This window comes from Acromyrmex echinatior, chromosome 16, assembly GCF_024713525.1.
Source record: "Acromyrmex echinatior isolate Ae372 chromosome 16, ASM2471352v2, whole genome shotgun sequence".
NCBI lineage: Eukaryota > Metazoa > Arthropoda > Insecta > Hymenoptera > Formicidae > Acromyrmex > Acromyrmex echinatior.
The window spans coordinates 1,753,974-1,775,130 of NC_141867.1; the positions used below are offsets into that span (position 1 = coordinate 1,753,974).

Genomic DNA, 21,157 nt, shown 5'->3' on the forward strand with positions numbered 1-21,157 from the left:
ACATTCTTTGTAAATTCTTTTTCTGAATGCAGCGCCGTCCACGTCGAAAACGACACCATCCCATGGTGTCGAATATCGAGATCTAAGACTCCCTCTCAATCGCCAATGCGTCTTTGCCTCCTGGCGTGAACACAGTACATATATCTTCTTGAAATCGATAGCAGTGATTTTTTTAAGTCAGTCCGAAAGATGGTTTGAGACCGATTGGTATGTACGAATGCGATCGTCGCACATCGAAACGCTTTGGTCAAAGAATTGCTAACGTTATAGTCAATATATCTTTACGAATTTAACGACCTGAGAGTATTCTCGATTCGTCTTCAACTTTTCGATAGACAACGATTACTTATATTGCGTGTTACAATTATATGTAAATAGAACATTCCAATATTATCAGATATTAATTAGATAATAGATGATAAAGAAAATAGGTTGTGTTTTAAATTGCAATATTTTGAAACTAAACATTTGAAAATTTGTATAATATTAAAAATTAAAATCTGTTTATTTAATTCTATTTATAAGAAAATCCTGGGTTTATTTTAATAACATAATAATGATACATATTTAAAGTGTTTAAAGTATCACATAATTAATATACGTAAATCAGGACAATGAACAACTCATTCTATATTCCTTAAAAGACGATCGATAAACTTATACACGAATTTGTAAAGATTGTGAAAATATCCGATAGTAATTGAATACTGTATAAATCGCATTATGTAAACAATTCAGTTACATTTCCGGTTTTATGGTCTGTAGACTTTAATAGCCAATAGGTATACCGTTGGGATAAAACGACTCCCCATCGGGATAAAATTTCGAAAATAACGTTAATCCATCGTAATATCCCGTACCTCTGTTCCTGTATTTTTTTAATCTAATGTTCAAACAAATTACTGCATCGTTTATCGATTAATTATTCAATATCATATGTCTTTTATTTTAGTAAATTAAAATGCATGCTTGTTTGTGATACCGTCCCATTAACTTCGTTCATCAGCTTAATTGTTTACTTGTTAGTAACTAATCATGCAAGGTTGGTTGTAACATAATTTATTCAGCCTGCTATTTAGTCTGCTATCTAGGCCGCTTATTTCTAAATAGCTTTAATTTCGTTAACGATTTATTAATTTACCTCAACGATAATTGTTATTGCCTAAAGTGCCAAATTAATCTATCTTTAACAAATTAATTTAATATAATATATATCTATATATTTTGTGTGTGTGTGTGTGTGTGTGTGTGTGTGTGTGTGTGTGTATGTGTGTGTACAGACTGCAACAAATATAAACTTTCCCACGGTAAGCAAATAACGAGCTTGTTATTATGTGAACCTATATACAGATTATGTTAGCAACATTGTAATAAAATTATAACGTTCCAGTAATATTACAATAACATTGCAAACGTTTAGCAATATTATTGTAAGTTTCTGTGTTGTATGGAAGCATGAACATTCGTATATTTTATATTTGTATTATTTTTCGTATCTAGATATCATCTATCAATCTAATAATAGGCTTCATCGATCTTTGCACCTATATCATTTTTCGCGTTAAATATCATTTTAGGCCGGGCTTCACCGATCTGGTTTCATATCGCACGATCTTTCTCATAATTTTGATAATCGATTTAAGCCGAGCTCCACAAAGTGCGCGTTCGATAATTTGGTATTCGATCGGATTTGAAGGGTCTATTCGAAACAGGAATCTTCGTATAATCAAAGTCTCTCTAATGAGAATCGATCGCATTGTTCCGCGGTATGCAATGATAATGCAATAGCAGAGACGAGTGCTGGAAGTGATCTCAATTAACTTTAATTGTAAACAAAGCGTTTGCATTTTATCAATGTCGTTGCACATCAAACATATCAAAAACTTTATTTTTGGACTACGAAATGATATAACAATTTTTTTTCATAAGCTGTTGTCTTTTAGCAGACTGTACATTTACTAGCTGTCCGTTTTCTCGCCTCTCCGAGATCGTTTTCATCATCGGTTGACGCACTTTTGCGCTTTCCGTCGTCGGAAGTTTTCCTTCTTCATTAAGGGAGGAGCGTCCCTTTTCTGCGTCACCAGCCAACGCAGTTTTCTTACTTCCTGGCCCCTTATTCTTACTTAGAAACGCCGTATCTGCCTCAGCCTATCTCCCTCCTCTTCCTTTCTACCTTCACGAGCAACTAGGTTTTCCTCGTTTTTGTATCGATCGAAGCGATCATGTTCATCTCGCTCAAGTCTTTTAGCCGGTTTGCTCGATATCTCTATCGTAACGTTCTTCTCTTCGACTCGATCCAATCGGTTGATCTTTTCTGCACTGTTATCCGGCGATCGCGTCTCGCGTTCTTCCCCGCGACGGTGTTGATAAGGATTCTTTCCAGGATTTCTGTGCACTTTTCTCCTTCTCCTCATCCTCTGTCATCGCGTTCTCCGTATCTCTGCTTCTTCTTCTTTTTTAGCCGCGATCTACGATCTGTTCGTTTCTTCTTGCACATCACGTTGAGCCGAGCAGCGATCTTGCTGGTTCTTATCTTCGACCTCGCCGACTTCGCGCTGATGCGGATTATTGTCACGTTTCTCGCGTATTCTTTCTGCCATCTTGTCGGTATTTCTTGTACCACCATCACTACGTGCTCCACCTGCCGACGTTTCTGTTTTTCCGCGCCAAAGTGAACGACTGCTTCCATCCGCTTCCGATAGATCTTCAGCGATGATTCCATCAACCGTATAGTTTCGATGCTGGATCCTATCGGATGTTCGATTCTTTTCGTATCGACTTCTCTTAAAGTGTCTGGGACATTACATTAACGCTTGTCGTATGCTTTTATCGAAGTACTCGGGTATCTTCTGGGTAGTAATGTGATTGTTGTAACAATTCTTGAAAATTATGTGTGTCATCTTGACTATTTCTAATTAATCATAACTCTGTATCGTTACAATTGTGAATTTCTATTCAGAAGTTCATTTTTTTGCAGAGCACTCTTGCTGGAATAATAAACTTCGTGTTCAACATCAGTGAAAATGACAGAATTTTCAACTTTAATGTATTCTACGAAAAAATAATAAATAAATCACTACAATTGCAAAGAAAACCTATCTGCAAAATGTGTAGTTTAATCGGAAATTACATGTAACAATACAACAAAACCCATTTCTGAGACAGTCAATATTTGATTTCGTCACAACAATATTTTTTTCTAAAATAAATTATATGATAAATAATATAAATGAAATGAATATCATTCTTGCTTTTGAGAAGGATACAAAACTATTAAATCTTTCTCGTTAGGGTATTATGTTAATAACTCATATTTTATACCGCGTATTGCCGAGTTTCATCGTTGATAATACTGTCGCAGAATTTGCAGATTTTTAAATGGGATCGTGTTTCACATGGTCTTTCTCCCCCCATTCGCGAATAAAATTACTCACGAGATTTAGGAGAGTCTTTGTCTGAATATGCGCCGGCGGTTCTGCAATATTACAAGATATTTTATGCAATGCGAAAAGCATCGTGCGAAAAATGCTATCTCTCTCGTGAATTAGCGAGCATAGCAATAAAAATAACTAAAGAGATAGTTGCTTGCGTAAATCGCAGTGTTTATATAATTTATGAGGTAGCGAAATAATTCTATCTACCGTAATATTGTATTTGCAAGATTTATTCAGCGTGTAAAATTGGTACTTGCCTAATTATTTAAATCTGCTATATAATTTACGAGGCAAATGTTTATGTTATGTTTATGGTCCATTGCAAATCACTTTTATACAAGTAAATGATAATTTATAAGGATTTATTCTTTTTTTAGGAACGATTAAAACTTTTTAAATTCTAGTATTTCTAATAAAGAAAAAATAATATTTCCAGCGATATTTTTAATTAAAAAAGACTTTTTCTTTTGCTATGGATTTAAATTGAAAAAAAGTAACTAAACAAAAAGTGAAATTATTTTTTCTGATTTAAAAAATATGTTTTTGAAAAAATTAATAAATAAATGAAAAAATTTGGTTACAACGTACTTTTCAATTTTTAGCCTTGCAGTTAAAAATTGTAAAGTCGAGTTGAGTGAAAACAAAGATATTAAACCCAGTGTTACAAATTTTTTTATGTTAATAATTAATTATTATATATATATTTTTATTAAAATTATATTTTTGATAAGATGCAATAATTACCTACTTTGTACAGATGCAGATTTCAAGAAAAATTACCTAAGAAATTGGAATCCAGTCTGTGTGATTAAGAAGTATTAGAAAGTAAAGAGATTTGCGAAGGAACACAAAGTTATAATCGTTAAATACAAATCTTTTTCAACCGCATCCTTAACCGATAGTATAAAATTTAAAAAATATCTAAAAATTGTGTTGAATATTTTGTGATTAAAGAAAGAAATACAAAGCATTCTAGTACTAATTTCTTTAACTACATTGTTTTTTTTTAATCTATGGGAATGATGATTAAGAAAAGGAAGGCGTAGATTTATATAAATAAAAATGATCATGTAATTAAAATAATTCTCAAACAATTAATTGTAACGAATGTTTTGTGGATACATTTTTCGCGCTAGTATAATAACATATACAACACATTTCGCGCATTGTATGTGATCTTATATGTTTTACGTGTCCTGTATATGTCGGCATGTATGAATGTATTAATGTATGTGTTGTATGTGTATGTGTGTGTGCTTAAAACACATACGTAAAACATATTCCCAAATTCAGGGAATATTCCTCGACGAATATCTTAAGTACTAAGCGAAGTAAAGTAACGAAAGGATAATGTCGTACAATTTTGATCAATAAATTAAGTTAGAGCGATCAGAGTGTAGAGTTAGAAAAAGGATAGAGAGATAATAAATAGAGTCTTCTCATTGTATCTTAAGCAGCTTAGCGAACGCGTTCCTCGTTCCAGGAGCAACGATTCTCCACTCTAAATTAAACTTTCAGAGAACGAGCGTTGTGTTTCGATGAACACTCTGCAGCCCAATTTCGAGACAAACATGTTTACCGGGAGCGTTCGGTGAACTACTTGAGATTTAAGAACGCGAAATAACGGTACCACCGAGCACCGTCGTCGACGTCGGCGTATGACGTCGAGCGTCGCGACGCGAGCTCGCACGCGGTTCTCCACGGAAGTCGCCAGCACGGGGCACAACAAAAAACACGATGAGGTACAACAAAGACGATAAGAAGAAACACTCGTTGAAGTATACGATGCGTGTATAAATAATAGCGTGTACACACGGTGATCGGAGAGACGCGAGACCTGAAAGCGGGTCCTGAAGGGCCGTCTGACTATCTGCGCGGCTTATTTACAATGCCCTCCTTAGAGACTACTCTGGCGATTGCGCGATCGATCTCTCGCTCCCTGATACCGAGCTGCCGTCGGGCAGACCGTCGAGTAATCGTCGAGACGTGGAAATTACGTTGATTGCTATTCGGTGACGCCGCAGTGATCACGAAGCGATATTTATCGGTATTCATGTGACGCGCGCTCCATCGATCGCGATGATTGGTAGAAAAGCTGATTCCGACCGCGAACGATCGGTAGAACACGCGTCAGTGGCTTCTCTTTCCCGTTTACCTTCCTCTCCTCTCCATTCCGTTATTTCCTCGTCAAATCGCTCGTGCTTCCGGGTCTCTTATTTACATACTCTACTCAAAGATCCCTCTCGTCTTCCTCGTTCAATCGAATTCATGCCCTCTCAATACCGATCCAGTTATTGTCTCCCTCGATTCGACGAGCGCGGATTGACGCGACTAGATTAGACGCGAAGCTATCGGCTATCTAGATGGAAAAGGAGAAAGAGAGAGAAGAGAAACGCGATTGCAACTTTCGACGAGGAGAATCTCCGACGTTTGGTCGCGTGTCTTGAGTTCCGTTTCGGATGAAATAGCCGGTCCCGAAGCATTGCCCGTCGTCGAGGTCGACGATCCTCCGGAGGGGGATCTCTTCTTTCTCTTCTGCGGCAAGTTTTTTTGATTTTGCGCACCGTATATGCCTCTTCAGTTGGCGACTTTCACGAACTCCGGATTCGGCATGCTACAATTCTCAGTCGCGAACGCCGGATGAACGAAGCCATTCCCGCCTATCGCAGCGTTCTTGCGGTCCACGGCGCGTACCCTGACGAAGAGGAAAGCTGCGACGAGAGAAGCCACCACAACAACCAGCAGCAGCATCACCAGGCCGCCCACGAAACCTGGTAGGCTCATGCAGATCGTCTCTGGATCGGTGGACGCAGCGTTCTGTATGACCACGGTGGTGTCATTGCTAGAGTTCGTTGTGCCCAGCGCAAAGTTGACGTCGCCCGGTGCAACCACTTGGATGACCCTCGAAGTGTTCACGTCCGTCATCTCCTGTGCCGCTCGTTTGTAGACATGGGTGGAGAATAGGGTCACCGTGTGATAGATGTTCTGAAAATTGAGGGTAACCGTTGTAACACAGAAGAATTCGCGTCATAGTAGGATACCGTACGGTACTACGGTAAAACGCGTCATTGATAATGTATTTGCGAGCTGCATTGCATAAATTGAAAAAGAAAGATGACAGTTCACGTTAATAACTTGACAAATGTCTCTTGTCTTGAAAAGCAATCGATGTCGTGTATATTTTTTAAAGCATCTTTCAAATCTTATTAATTCATTCACGTAAATGTTTATATTTTTAAAATAAATTCTTCACGTCCTTGAATCGCTTTCATTATTACATATTAGTGTAGAAAATAGAGATTAGAACACTTACGCTTTCATCATCTTCGTGCGGCTCGTCATGCCTTCGCCTCCTAGCGCCTCTAAGCTCAGCCGGAAAACCTTCAACCGACCTTGGCCGACCTCCAAGGACGACTAGATTACCTTCAAGCTCGTCTGTGCCAACGGTTCCTTTTCGCTTTGATACAGTTTGATATGGCGCTGGATGACCGGGCAGAGGAGGCGGAGGGAGGTGGATATTATCCTGGGGACTTTGGGGTGAGCTGCTCGCCGTAGCATCACCCGGTGTCGAGCTGGGTGAAGAGGACGAAGTCTGCGCTTGCGGTGCCGGAACGATGTCCGGATTCGGCTCACTAGAAACAGAAATTAATTTATATTTTGTGTTTTACAACAATTCATAGTCTTACTATCCCATTTAATAAACATTTGAATCTACTTTCGTAGAAGACATTCAGAAAATATCTAATGAAAAATGCATGAAAGTCAAAGAAAATTCTAAGAATATATTGAATCATACATTTTTAAGTAACGATTCGTATCCATATTATTCCTAATAATGAACGTATTATTTTTAGTCCTCTTGCAGAAGATATTCAGAAAATATTTTAATAAAAGATAGAAGTTGTGAAGAAAATTCTGAGAATATTTTAAATTATTATATATAATTAAATTATATTCAAATAAAATAAGATATCCTCTTTAAAAAAATATTGTAACCATCCATCAAGAGAAATTTTATTAGATCCAACTGATTTCTTTTTTCGCGAGATTTTAATGAATTCCGCTTCATAGAAAAGCTTTCTCAATAACACGTTAATACTCATCCGCTTTCTCACCTGTACGATCCGGCCGGTCCGCTGGGATGTCGCGGATCAGGATATGCTGCCGGCGGTACGCCGTATTCGGGCACAGGTGGGGTACCGTACTCCGAAGAAAGACCTTGCGAGACCGGTGCACCATATTCGTGAGTAATGCCGCCGGCAGGTGCGCCATACTCGAGACCAGGATGTCCACACTTGGGCTCGGGGCAATTGTACCGGCAGACTTGAATTACGCACTGGAAGTGGACGTTCATGCTATCGGGGAATTTGAAGGCTTGGAAATAGGCGAAGCTAACGACTGACGCACTCGGGCCGAAATTCTTGATCTTCTGGAACCTGCGGAAGAAATGTAACTTCGTATTCTTCTCCTTTGAAGAATATATAAACGATCGTCAGCGATATATCATTATAATATTATGACTCACCTGGACATGATCTTCGGCCTGACTACGCAACCGTACTGATCGACCAATTGAATCGGTGCCCTCTTGCCATCATGAGCGACGCAATTTCTCACCAGCATGTCGAACTTGTTCTCATCGTCCTTGATAGCCAGTACCATCGTCATGGTCTGACCGATTTTGACGATACCGGACACCTCGCTGGCCCAAGGACCTTTACCGACCTGTATCTGCATCCAACACTGCAGGTTGTCGCCGAGGAAGTTGGCGGTGACGGCGTGTAGCATGTCAACCTGGAATGGCCTAAAGGTGACCGCCTTCTCGTAGAAGTCGTACCAAGTACAACGCAGCTTCCTCGCTTGATCCCATACTTCCTGCACGTACGGATCATATTGTACGATAATCGTATTTTCCACGTAGCTACCGGATGGCGTTGGGGCGCCATAAGCAGCGACGTTGTGATTCGCCGACGAGCTCATGCCGCATGAATTGAGGAAGATCTCGAAGGTTGCACTCAAGTGGCCAGTACCGGGCTTCAAGTGAACACAGTGTGGATCCGAGTAGAAACCTTTACTGAAGATCATACCGTAGAACGGCCGATCGAACTCGATGTTCACTCGCATGTGCGTTTTCTCGCATTGCACTTGCAGATGCTTGATCTGTGGAGTATCAGGCGACGCCAGCGGCCAATTTTCTTCATGGGCGACTGGTGGGCCATATTGAGCTGGAGCCCCATAGACGGATCTGTGTTCCAGAGGCAACGCACTGCTGTCAACCAACGGTGCTTCACTTCGTACACTCTAATAAAACAGAAGCAAACAAAAACTATATATAAATATAAAAAAGTAAGTAGGTGTAAATATAAGAATTAAAATATGAGAGCGATGCGATTAATAATAAAACATGAAGAAGCAATTATCTTCTTGGTAAACTTTACACTGAGATACAAATATAGCTGCTTGAATGAAACTTTTTCAATTTTCGTATTAAGTACAGCGTTGCATGAATACAATGTGTCACAACTTTGAAGACTTTTCGGTTGCATTGCAATGACGGAACGGTGATTTACATCGTGCCCTTTTCAAGACCTTGCACGTACACGTTTCGAAATTGTCTTGTTCTTATAATGGAGATTCCATTAAAGTTTTAACCGAATCGTACAATACATGATCGTGACAAAAAGTAATAATTCACCATCTTTCTTCGTCATCTCGACTCCTTTCCTTCGCCCCAACAAATACTTTTGCTGGATATATTTCGGTCTTTCTGGAATTACAATAAATGACGCCTTCCTTTTTTTATGTACACTCTCTTGTCATCACACTCTTCATTTCGTTTAATCGCACAGCGAGCATTATAAAATAAAATTATCGAAATAACGTTTTTGCTAAAGTATCTAAAAAGTTATACATGTGAAAATAATTTTGTTGGACTATCAAATAATTATGTAGAAAGCTGCTAGTTACTAGAATGTCAAAACTTTTTGCAGTATTGCTTATTATGCTTGAGCATCCTACGTCATTATTTTGATAGTCTAAACAATTATTTTCTGACCTGTATCTAGCTACTAAATTTTTAGATACTTTAGCAAAATTGCTCTTTCCATATATAGATATAGAAGTGTGAAAAATTCAGTATTAAAAATTCCAAATGTCGCTGATTGTTGCAATCTTTCACACAATGCCAATCGAACACAATTTACAACTCTTGAAATTCCGTAAAATCTCGTGGAGGAACTTCCTTGAGAAAAGCTTCCGAATTCTACCTCTTTAAAGTTCACCATATTGAAGTCGAGAAAACGTTTGAGAAAAAATGAACCTTTCACATTTTTCTTTTTCCTTTTTCTTATACGGTTCATTTCTTCACAAGCTAAGCTAGTACGAGTAAAGATAAATTCTAGCAAGCTTTTCAATTAATAAAAAGATTATTTTCTAAAATATATTGAAAGAATTAACATTAATCGCACTGCAAACATTGTAACATAAAATTAAGATATTCTAAATTATGGCTTGTCCTTTTGTGATTTTATGATTTAGTATATAGTACTTAATAAGATCCAAGCTAATTTATAAATTAAAAATTAAATAAGTGAAAAGAAATTTTTTTATTTATGAATGGGCAAATAGACTTAAGATTAGAATATCTTAATTTTATTTTATAACATTCGCAGTGCGATTGATGTTAATTCTTCCAACATATTCTATAAAATAATCTTTCTATTAAAAGTAAGCTAAAATACTAATTTATTTCGCGTGGAATATGAATCATACGACAAGTACCGTATGTTAATAATAAATTGAAAATATACAAAAAAACGTAACTGAAAATGCGTGTACTGTTAGAAACATTCGTCGAGAGGAATCGAATACGAGCTCGCAGAAGGTAGGACGACCAGCCGGCCGATTCCCTCGGGCAATTTTGTATTCTGATTTGGCAGAATTGCAGGAGGATAATTACGCGAATCTGCGTACCGAGACCAATGTCTTCACTTCCGCCAGGAGATCGTTCTAAATACAATTTTACTTGCAGCACAGTGCACCTATCATATCCTTCCATGCTTTCCCCAATTTGACACGCAACTCTAAACACATTGCTTCATCATTAACTTAATATCTATGTTAACATCGGGTACATCTTACATTTGATTCCGTGACACGAATCTCGTGTGAATGATTGAGTAGACGTACAATTATCGTTTTTATTGCAATTAACGTAATGTAAAAACAACAATTGTAAATTCGTAAGCAAATCTCAGATGCATTTGCGTGCTAACAAGATATCATGTTTTATTGTGCCACAAGAAGAAAATAAAGAGTTACGCGGAAACTGCAGTATATTTAGAGATAACTGTATTAAAATTAGACCTCGTCATATACCAATTGCAACAATTTCCATTATGAGGTGATTACGGAAACCAAATGTTCACGTTTACGCATACGTGGTCATAAATTAGGTCACATAAATCTTATAGCAGTGATACAGTCGTTAATTTCTAAATAGTGCACCATTCATTTGTATCTGTTATTAACATAAATTAATTGATTATTAATTTATATATTTACTACTAGTTATAACATTAATTATGAAGTTATCAACATAAATTAATTAATATTAATGACAAATCGAATATCTACGATTCTTATAAATAATAAGCCATCACAGTTTAAAAAATATTTAAGAACGGAAAATTGCAGAGCTTCACTTAAAAAAAGTGATCTTACAGTTACAGCGAAAATTACCTAAGTACGAAAAATTAGCTCAAATATAAAAATTTCTAGCAAGTACTACGATATTGGATATGTATTGCATCTAATCATATACATGACAGAGATAGAATTTAGATTTGTGCTATAAATCCTATATGTATGATATATAATTTTCTATCAGATACAAAAAAACAGCAATAATTCTAGCTGGAGCAGCAAAATATTTTTTTGCGTATTCTATATACAAAAGTATATTGCTCTAAAGCTTATATACTCTTATACTCTTAAGCCTGATCTGAAGGAATCTGCTATTAAATTGTTTGAAGCATTCAATCTCGAATTGGAAAAATTCAATTTTCTTCGTATCTTGATCTCTTACTTATCTCGATAATACGGTCATGATTTCCTGAAAAAACCGAGGCAGTTACTCGCGTACTGTAATTTGGAGAACGCTGAAAGGGAAGAAGGCATGTAAACAGAAAGCATCATGTCGTGCGTTAATCATTGGACGATACCGACACCGTGACAGACGGATGACAGTAGTGATTCACGATCACCGTTTTACGGCGGTTTGTAAGCTGAGCAGATCGATGGTGTACGCATACCTGTCCGCTTTCTTGTTCTACTTGCACCTGCGCCTGATCAGGTTCATGGACTTTCTGAATAGAAAAGAACGGCGCGGAACCAGTCGGTATAATCGAAATCACGATCCGCTACGATCGTATGAAGTTAAGTGAGCGCGATCTTCTCTTTCTGCCGGTCCGCCGAATTTCCAGCACGAACGTGTCTTAATCAAGCATATGTTGAGGCGAGCCAATTAGTCCGTGAATATCTTCATGAATAAAATATCTGTACTTGCTATCTCTAATGTTGTGATTCTTAGTTTATTGAAATTTTATTTAATTTCACTCTATTACATTTTCTTGTGTCACTCTATTAATCTTCTCGAGTTTCTAAATGGGTTCAAAATACGATTACAATTTTCAAGAAATTGTGAAATGTAATGTTTCTAATAATATTAAAAAAATAACTTTCACGAGGAATCATTAACCTTAATACTAAACCCAGTTATCATACCACCACGATAGACCATTAATCTTAAGAAGAAATATATCTTCTTCACGTTGGCTTGTAAAGTTCATACTTGAAAACAATCTATTTAAAGCCAATGAATAGTATCGTTTAACTTAAAAGTACACTAAAAGAAAATGATTTTGCTGAAGTATCTAAAATTTTAACTAGATACAAATCTAAAAATAATTGGTTGAATCATGAAAATAATTACTTATGTAAAGTGCTCAAGCCGTTTGCTAGAATCAAAACTTTTTACAGCATCGCTTATCATACTTGAATTTCTACAACATCATTTTAATAGTCCAACAAAATTATTTTCAGACCTAAATTTTTACTATACTTTAACTTTCAATTGTTCTTTCCACGTATAAAAAGTGATATGAAAGAAACTGCCCTTATTTTAAAGTTATTCATCTTAATTTTAAAATATCTTAATATAAATGCAAAATTTCCTAGTTTCATTTTATCTCCTAGTTTCATTTTATTATATAAAAAATTAAAAAACGTAAGGGAGGGATGGAAAGCGTAATTCAAATACTTCGCAATCTCCGAATAATTTGAATATTCCAATTTTATACAGTTTTAAAGACATTCGAATTAACTTAAAAACTTATCTTCCTTTTTTTTCTTAAACGAGACACGCCACGGTCGAAGAACATGTCGTCGCAGCAGAAGACGAGAAACTGGTTTCACTTTTCCATTGTCATCCACCAGACGACAAATTGTTCGCAATTGGACAACGTACTTTCACCGAATCGCGTGTGCAGAACGAGCATCTTAATTGTTACGGATGTGACGCCTTGGCGTTCGTCCATGTCGATTTCAGAGGTTCCGCTTTAATCTGCACGCGCATTTTGCACAATATCGCTATTGACTGTGCCATTTAATAGGTTGAGTGCTACGGCGGACAGTATTCGATATTTTACTTTGACGGTATTTTTATCTCCTTTACGTTGCATGCACGAAAGCGCTGGCTTCAACTTTTGAGACGAAAACGTTGAATGCTTTTTACAAATTCGAGCATTGATTTTATACATTTTATTAATATATATTACTATATTTGAAGATAATATTAAGCGGCTCTTAGACGCTCGATATCGTTGTACAATTATTTTGTATATTATTTAAACAATTGAAAACAAACAGGAGGCTCAATATAATTTCCAAGCGATTAATAATATTGTGCAATAATGTCGATCATCTAGAAACTGCTTTATACATCTTAATTTTAACATTTTCTAATACACTGATAGTTACATTTTACATATAACATTTTAAGGAAAATAACCAAAGTATCTAAATAGAATAGAATTAAAAATTCAGATGAGTATCAATAATGGCACAATGAGCCAAGCATGATGCATAAGATTAAAATTTATGTATTAAACAATTTTAGTTATAAATATAGAAATATAAAACTTTCTCTGGAAGAAAACAAAATTTTTTCAAAAAATGCGATCAATGCGATACGGTGCGAAAATATGATGACTATCATTTCTGTTCGGAAGATATTTTAATTATGGAAATTTAATTCATGGACGGTACGTATATTCGCACACAAATTCGGACTTTCTCCCGTTTAGAAAGCATGGAATTTCTGCGGGTCCGGGTAGTATGCTTTCGACACAGCCCGGTATCAAAAGCGAGATAACAAATTTTCACAGGGAGAAACTTCCAAGTTGTAACACAAGCGATGTCTCTTCGTCTGTATATGGTGGTGAAAAAGTAGGCCGGGTCAGCCAATGTGGCCGGCGGTACCTACATGTCGCGTACGTTTCGATAAGGCTATTATGCGGAACACTCGACGTCGGACATTGACGTGCAGCAATCGCGAAAAATTCAGCGATGTTGACTCACGTTCCGCAAAATGATATAATCGTGTTTTCATTTGATCACGTAACGATTCGTCAGTTGCGCATTTACGAAACAAGATCTAATTGTACTCTAAGCATAAATTAATAAACCAATTCCCGTTAACCGTGACTTTTACGAATTTCAGTTACTAATAACCGTGAGTTACAAATTAATGCTACGTCAAATTCTATCCAATTTGAGTTATTCTTAAGCATATCTATTAGGTTATCATTACTCTTATCTAATATATCGTTAATTTAACTAAAACAGCAGAGTTAAATAATTTAACTCAAGAAAATATATTAAATTTGATTCAAATTCAGCTTATTATTTACTAAGTGCATACATTAATATAGACGTCGCTTATTTTGAAAATAATCTTAAAAATGAATTTATTCTGACACACATGGAATTTAATAATAACAAAATATTATTTAATTCAAGTGATTGGGCACCATTGCTTTTACACTGTTAAATCTTTAACATTGAATTTAATTTTATTTAAGTTATCACTGCTTCTACTCAATATATTATTATTTTATACTAAAACAATAATTAAATTTGACACTATATAGTTATCATATCAAATGTTTTAGTTTAAAACAACGATATATTGAATAGGAGTGGCGACTTAAATAAAGTTAAATTTGACATTGTAGATTTAACAATACAACGGTGTAAAAATTAAGTGTTAATAAATAATCATATGATACATGTATTTATAGCAGTGATACGTATTGATGATATAAAGAATGAAGTAATCGTGCCAGTGACTCAGAAAGTAATGGAGGGTATTAAAATATTATATGGAGCGCTTATCTTTATCCAAGTAAAATGAAAGACATTGATCGCTCTAGTTCAAGGTGCTAATATTATCTGCATTAACAGTCGACGATTTATAACTCTGCAGCTTATAAATTATTTGTACGAATTATTCCTCATATCTGATGAATCGAAAATTTACTTTTAATAAAGAAAATCTTGTCAAAAATTAGCACTCGGAACGAAAATAAAAACATTTCAGAATTGAAAAACAGTAACATGTTGCGGCTTTATTCTTTATCCATTTTTACGGTAACGGTACTTTACAGAAACGAGCGGTCTACATAGAGTGGGATAAGTTCCGACGCTCTACGCAGATTTAACTTACAGATTAGCCACTTTGGGTAATCCTCAAACCTAAATTGTTAACGTTTTTTCGAGGTATCGCGAGCGCGGGAAGACGATGATGAATCGCGCGATCTAATTAAGAGCGAGCGATTAATGCCACAGCAATACATACATGGTGTACAAAGCGCGCGTGCGAACCAGGCTGAGAACTGCGGCGGGCGTGCACTTTCGCGGAATAAAACTCGTCGGTCGGGATTTTAATTAAAGAGGAACACCGCTGTGCGCGCCGGCACTATGAAACGACGATGCATCAAGTGCATGAAACGTCACGACCGCGAATTTGGCGACGGCGACGAGCAATCTCGCAACTCCTGTGCTAACTTTTATCTATTCTACGGTTAAGCCCCACAACATTCATTCGCATGTCGATAACTCTTCGCGTGATTAAAATTTCATTCCGTAGACACTGAAATTTAATCTTACAACTGTATACGGGAATACGATGTCGTAAAATGATAGGTTGATTGTAGGAATTTTTTCGCAAATCTTATGGCAAGAACATACCGTAATTAAATAACTATGAAAAATTTATTTATATATAATCCTTTGCAATTGGGATCTTTAAAGACATTATCGATATTTTCATTGTGAATATTAATAGACAAATTTAAATCTTTAAAAAATAAGTAAAATGTTGTCCGACTGTTATCATGGTATTGTATATAAAACTCGTTAAAATTTTAACAAGTATATCGAAATTTTTTCAGAATTTTTTCTATAAACCGGAACAATAAAAAGTTTGCTTTGTTTGTCAAAGATCCCCATTGCTAATGAGAAAGTTAAAATTCATATTGTCGGTGGAGGAATAATATACTAATTTTTATATACATCAACAATAAAAAATAATAATTCTTTCCCGCGTAAAGAAAGTGTACACATAATTTTCAAAATGCAATTTTCAAGGTGCAATTTTAGCGAATAATATACGGTACAATGCAACGTTCTTTATCTTTAACTACAATTTTTTCGATGTAATCCAATTAAAATTGCTCCATTTTTTTGCTATCCCTTTATTGAGGCTCGCTTCTCAAAAATATTTTATACTAACATTTGTTCAATTCCCGAATGCAAACAATAAATTTGAGCACTTAGAGCACTTTAATATGAAAAAGCTCTGCGTTCATAAAAAGGCAAAGTGCTGTGCAGAGGAAAGTAAGAATTAAAGAAAAATTAATTCCGGTAGACAAATTAGCGCGCAATTAAAATCTGTTTTCGAAAAAAAAAAAATTGTTTTAAGCATTGCCATCAAAGTCATAAAAGTTAAAGAATAAAAAAAAAACAGAAAAATCAATAATGATATTAATACGACACAGTTTATGAAATAGAATTTTAAGAAATTCAACAGACGTTATGCCCGTTATTACTGTATTATATGTATATTCTATGATTAAATAGAAACGTAAGAGACATCACAATATGTCTTGCAACTTTAGAATGGCCTAGATTTAAAAATATAGGGATCTGTGAGAACATAAATCCGTCAGATAAATAATAAATATAAGTGTCTTATAAATATAAGGTACGACAAAAATTAAAACTTTATTGTATTGTATTTGTTTACAGTATTTTTACAAAAGAAAAACAATACATATCGCATTATCTGCAGAAAATCTTCCTTTGAAAAACTGACAACATTATCTTCTAAATCGCATTTATTCTCAAAGAACGCGTAGACGCAAATGCATCCTGTCGGACGAATAAAATGCAATTAAAATTATATAGTCCAATTAAAGCGGTATTTCGACGATTGTAGAATCATCATCGATGGTTAGTTGAAATGACATGGGAAAGACCACTAACAATTTCAAATTACAAGATCACTAAGCTGACTACCGGAACGAGTGCAATGGGAAGCGCTCTGTGGTCATCCACAAGATTGCACTGTTTAGAGTCGCAAATACAGGGAACACTTCATTCTCATTCATTACAACTTGTCAATGGCGGTCTAACAACGTCTAAGAAAACTTTCAATGCTAAATCACGTATATTAACTCTTTAAAAGGTGGAGCAATCACTTCCCTCCTATTATTTCTATTCCATTGTTTTTCAATCGCATATTTTTAATCTAGTTTAGTTATTATTGTGAAATTCTTGTAAATATTAAAAGATATGAAACGTGAATAAATATTGTATAATAGATATCAAGAACAATTCTTCAAATTGTTAATAATTTTAGTTTTACACACGCATTACAGCATTAATAGTTTATATTTATATTTGGACAATTAATTGTGAAACTAGTGTTTTCATATTAGTTTGAAGAACAGCCTGAAGAAATCATCGATATAATAATGCACTATCCAAACAATTACTTTCGTAACTGTTCATTAATGTTTTATTTTAACAGAAGATTTTAATAGAATATTCTAAAATATTTTAATTACTCTTATATTAATTATATAAAATTTGTCTATTTTTTAATTTAAGAAAAACTGACTAATTAATTAGGAAGAATTATATCGTTGCGATTATATGTTTGAAATTTGCTTTGTATGAATTAATAATTCATAAATAACAAATTTAATTGATCTATAGAAATCAACTTGTTAAATTAAATATGCAATATGCAATGCATCCCAATAAATATTCTTACCAAACTCTTAAAGAAGCTAATAATATTATTGATCGTTTGATATAAAACATAAAGCACGTTATTTGGAATAGAGAAAGGAAGAGAAACACAAGTAGAATATTAAAGATAGAGACGAGAGAGATAATGGAGGAAAAAGAGAAAAAGCGTGAGAAGCGGGAGAGAGATGGGAGGACGAAAGAAGGTAGCTAATGAAACGATGGAGAGAGAGAAAGAAGAAGTGAAGATAGCGGGAAACAGAAGAAGAGAGAGTACCGTCTAGAGAGTATAGTTGAAAGAGGGCATTGCGTCCGGCGCAGTGACCTACTATCTTCGGTTCGACGGCTCGGCTGTGTAGTCAGCGGTTAGAGTGTGTAGTGCATACACAGAAGAGCACGCACGACAGAGGTATAACAGGTACATGCAGAAGAGGCGTAAATGTGGATGCGCCGGCCGCGTATTTCCTCCTACTTTATCTTCCGCCGTTGTATGTACGACGGTTGCATTCGGCGTTATTATGTCGGTGTGTACTACTGTCACGCTGCTGCACGGAAAGGAAACACGTAAATTATAGCGTGCACACCCTCCTGCACCTGACGCGGCTCATCGCCTCCGTTTGCTCGTTTCTTCGAAATCTCGAAATGTTCAAGCCAATTACAAATTGGACGGCTATGCGCTAGTTTCTCACAGCGCGACTCTCATTTGATTCTCACTGTGTTTTCTCCCATCAGTTATTATGTTAAACGTCGTTACGCTCAACGTCTCTCCCTCTTTACGGTGTCTTGTTGTAGAGAACGACTGCATATAATCAGATAAATAATGCAAGTAAACGAAACGAGCACGGAGATTGATCTTCGTGGCTATGAAATAAAGCGAATGCAGAGACCTTTTTTTTTTACTTTTTAAAAATTAATTATGTTATGCTATTTAGCGCGAAACTCATCAGACATTATTTATTTATTTATTATCTGTATCAGAAATACTAACATGAATTGTCACGATTTATTAAACTGTTAAGGTAACGCTATACTATTCTTTTTTATCATTTTTACTTTTCAAAAATTAAATATTATGCTATTTAGCGCAAAACTCATCAGACATTTTTTTATTTATTCATTATTTGTATCAGAAATACTATCATGAATTGAATTAAAGCAACATTATGCTGATGCTGTAGAATCGATTTCTTATTCAGCAGAGTAGTATACATAAAGAAACTTCTATAAATGAAAACCGCATACGAAATAAAAAAGGCTACAAGAATGGAACAGTTTAAAGAATATTAATCTTCTCAAAATCGAATCGTCTTTCTGCGTTCTTCTTTTTCATTTATATTGTCTTTTTAACTTTTAACCACTGCGGTCTGCGTGAGAAAATGTAGTATAAAAATGTAGTATGAAAATGTACCCGCAAACGATTTCGCTGAAGTATCTAAAAAATTAAATAGACATAGATGCGACAATAAATTTTATTGGTTTATCAAAATAATTATATGGAAAACTTAAAATGATTGTCAAAACTTTTTACAGCATTGCTCGTTAAGCTTAAATTCCCTGCATAATCATTTTGATGGTCCAACAAAATTATTTTCAGGTCTATATATATTCAATTTGTTAGATATTTCATCAAAATTTAATCTATCCAACAATTTAGATAGATATTTAATCTACCTCTAAATTGTGTTGAATTAAAATCGTTCCTCTCTATGTAAAATTGCACGATGTAATTGCCCTATCGACGATACCCTCTCAAAAATAATTAATTCAGTTCCCACGCGGAGAAGTGAATTCTTACACAAGTGAAGGGTGGGAATAATCCACAAGACGATCATCATTCGTTAACGAGCGTCCCCGCGAGCGTATCCGTATTTACCGATTAAACGACGCGGTCAAGCCACTTCATTCAGACTTTTGCCTCAGAAAGCATCAGCGTCGCGGATTATATGTGGCACAGGCACAGCCCGCGGCTACGGTGATTCCTCTTAAGCATTAACTTAACGTTGTGTTGATTCTCGGCCAGCGGCACGTGCACATGTTGCGTAGCGGTTCCGGAGATACGCCAAACATCAATGAAGTATCACTTTTTGCGAGGGATCGAATGAATTTTTTAACGGTCACATCAGTTTTTTTAACGGTCGTTGAAACACACGTCAATCGTCTCAATTATCCTCGAACTTCTCGAGTTTTCGGCGATTCCTCGCGAATTAGTGAATTTCTATGCGCGGGATGATGATTTTTTTTTGATAAAGTAGATTCGAGGATTCGAGAACGCTCGGATCTGAGCGAAGTTTTCAATAAAAAGAAGAATGCCCCGTAATTCGATAAATACCGGGAATGTTTGTGAGTTTTTTCAGTTTCAGATCTCCGAGGAGTGTCGATTATCCGGAAAATAAGCGTCGCATAAAAATTCCTGTAATTGTTACCATCAGCAAAATTCATTATATTCTCTATGATATATACGTGCTTCCACTTGACAGATTTAATCAATATTGAAAGCGTACGATGCCAACATTGTTGCAGACTATAATTATGGGACGCTGGACGTCGCGTCGCGCCGGTAATTCTATTTCTAAACGTGTATAATTCACAAAACGTCACAAAACGTAAAGATACAATGTACACACTACAGGTGCGTAAATAACTTCACCCATTTTACGCGTCGCGGCATAACGGTTATCGTATTAACGACCTGTCTGTCACTTCGAAAGGGGGAGAGAATGCGTTCTAACCGCGAGTAGTAATCTTCGTTGTTCAACTGAGAATTATTGCGCAGTGAAATTACAATGTCGATCGTCGTGGCATGCAAATTTAACGTGGGGTATTATGAACGGACGTATTGCGCGACGCACATAGACGAGAATACAGTATAATCGGTCTCTTGTGGAATTAGAAAATTGACGGTGTATTTGTCAGATTGACTCGTTCGATTTATTTGAACAAATTCGCGAAACGTCTATCAAACTCTATTATGCCTATAAGAAAATGAAAAAGCTTTCAAACTCTTAACAATTGTTTATTAATGAAATATAATAATAATTTTATTTTTTTTTTTTTTATTCACTTAATTATCTTATTTATTTAGAAAAAAAAGAAGATAATTAAATGAATAAAGTGAAGACGAATAAATCATAATTAAATTAAATTATTAATTAATAAGGCATTCATTGTTAAAAGTTTAAAAGCTTTTTCATTTATTTTTTTTATTATTTTGAAAAATAAGCTGAGTGTCAAACTGTCGAAATTTTTGTAAGATTTATAAAGATATTGTTTCATGCCCAATTAATTGTAATTATTATTAATATACAAAAGAAAGCGATTTAATTCTATGATTAATTTTTGAGAAAGTAACT

At 35.4% G+C, this 21,157-nt stretch overlaps 1 protein-coding gene, 1 long non-coding RNA gene and 1 pseudogene across 7 annotated transcripts in view; all 3 read right to left on the reverse strand.

Moving 5' to 3' along the window:
- Nucleotides 1–503: 503 nt before the first annotated feature.
- Nucleotides 504–3,154, reverse strand: LOC147907029 (uncharacterized; annotated as a pseudogene).
- Nucleotides 3,155–3,795: 641 nt separating this feature from the next.
- dyl (transmembrane protein dusky-like) overlaps nucleotides 3,796–21,157 on the reverse strand; it is a 54,189-nt gene continuing 36,827 nt past the window's right edge. For all 6 annotated transcript variants that reach the window (XM_011054399.2, XM_011054403.2, XM_087414328.1 and 3 more), the window contains exons 3-6: nucleotides 7,960–8,735; nucleotides 7,550–7,870; nucleotides 6,748–7,066; nucleotides 3,796–6,419 (exon numbers count right to left, since the gene is read on the reverse strand). In XM_011054399.2, the coding sequence (XP_011052701.1) occupies nucleotides 6,012–6,419; nucleotides 6,748–7,066; nucleotides 7,550–7,870; nucleotides 7,960–8,735 (1,824 nt within the window). In that variant the 3' untranslated portion in view covers nucleotides 3,796–6,011. The remainder of the gene's footprint in view (nucleotides 6,420–6,747; nucleotides 7,067–7,549; nucleotides 7,871–7,959; nucleotides 8,736–21,157) is intronic.
- On the reverse strand, nucleotides 16,755–21,157 carry LOC147907030 (uncharacterized). Its single transcript, XR_015547693.1, has 2 exons — nucleotides 19,479–21,157; nucleotides 16,755–18,606 (listed from the first exon to the last, which is right to left on the reverse strand). It is a non-coding gene; the product is annotated as an uncharacterized LOC147907030 (long non-coding RNA).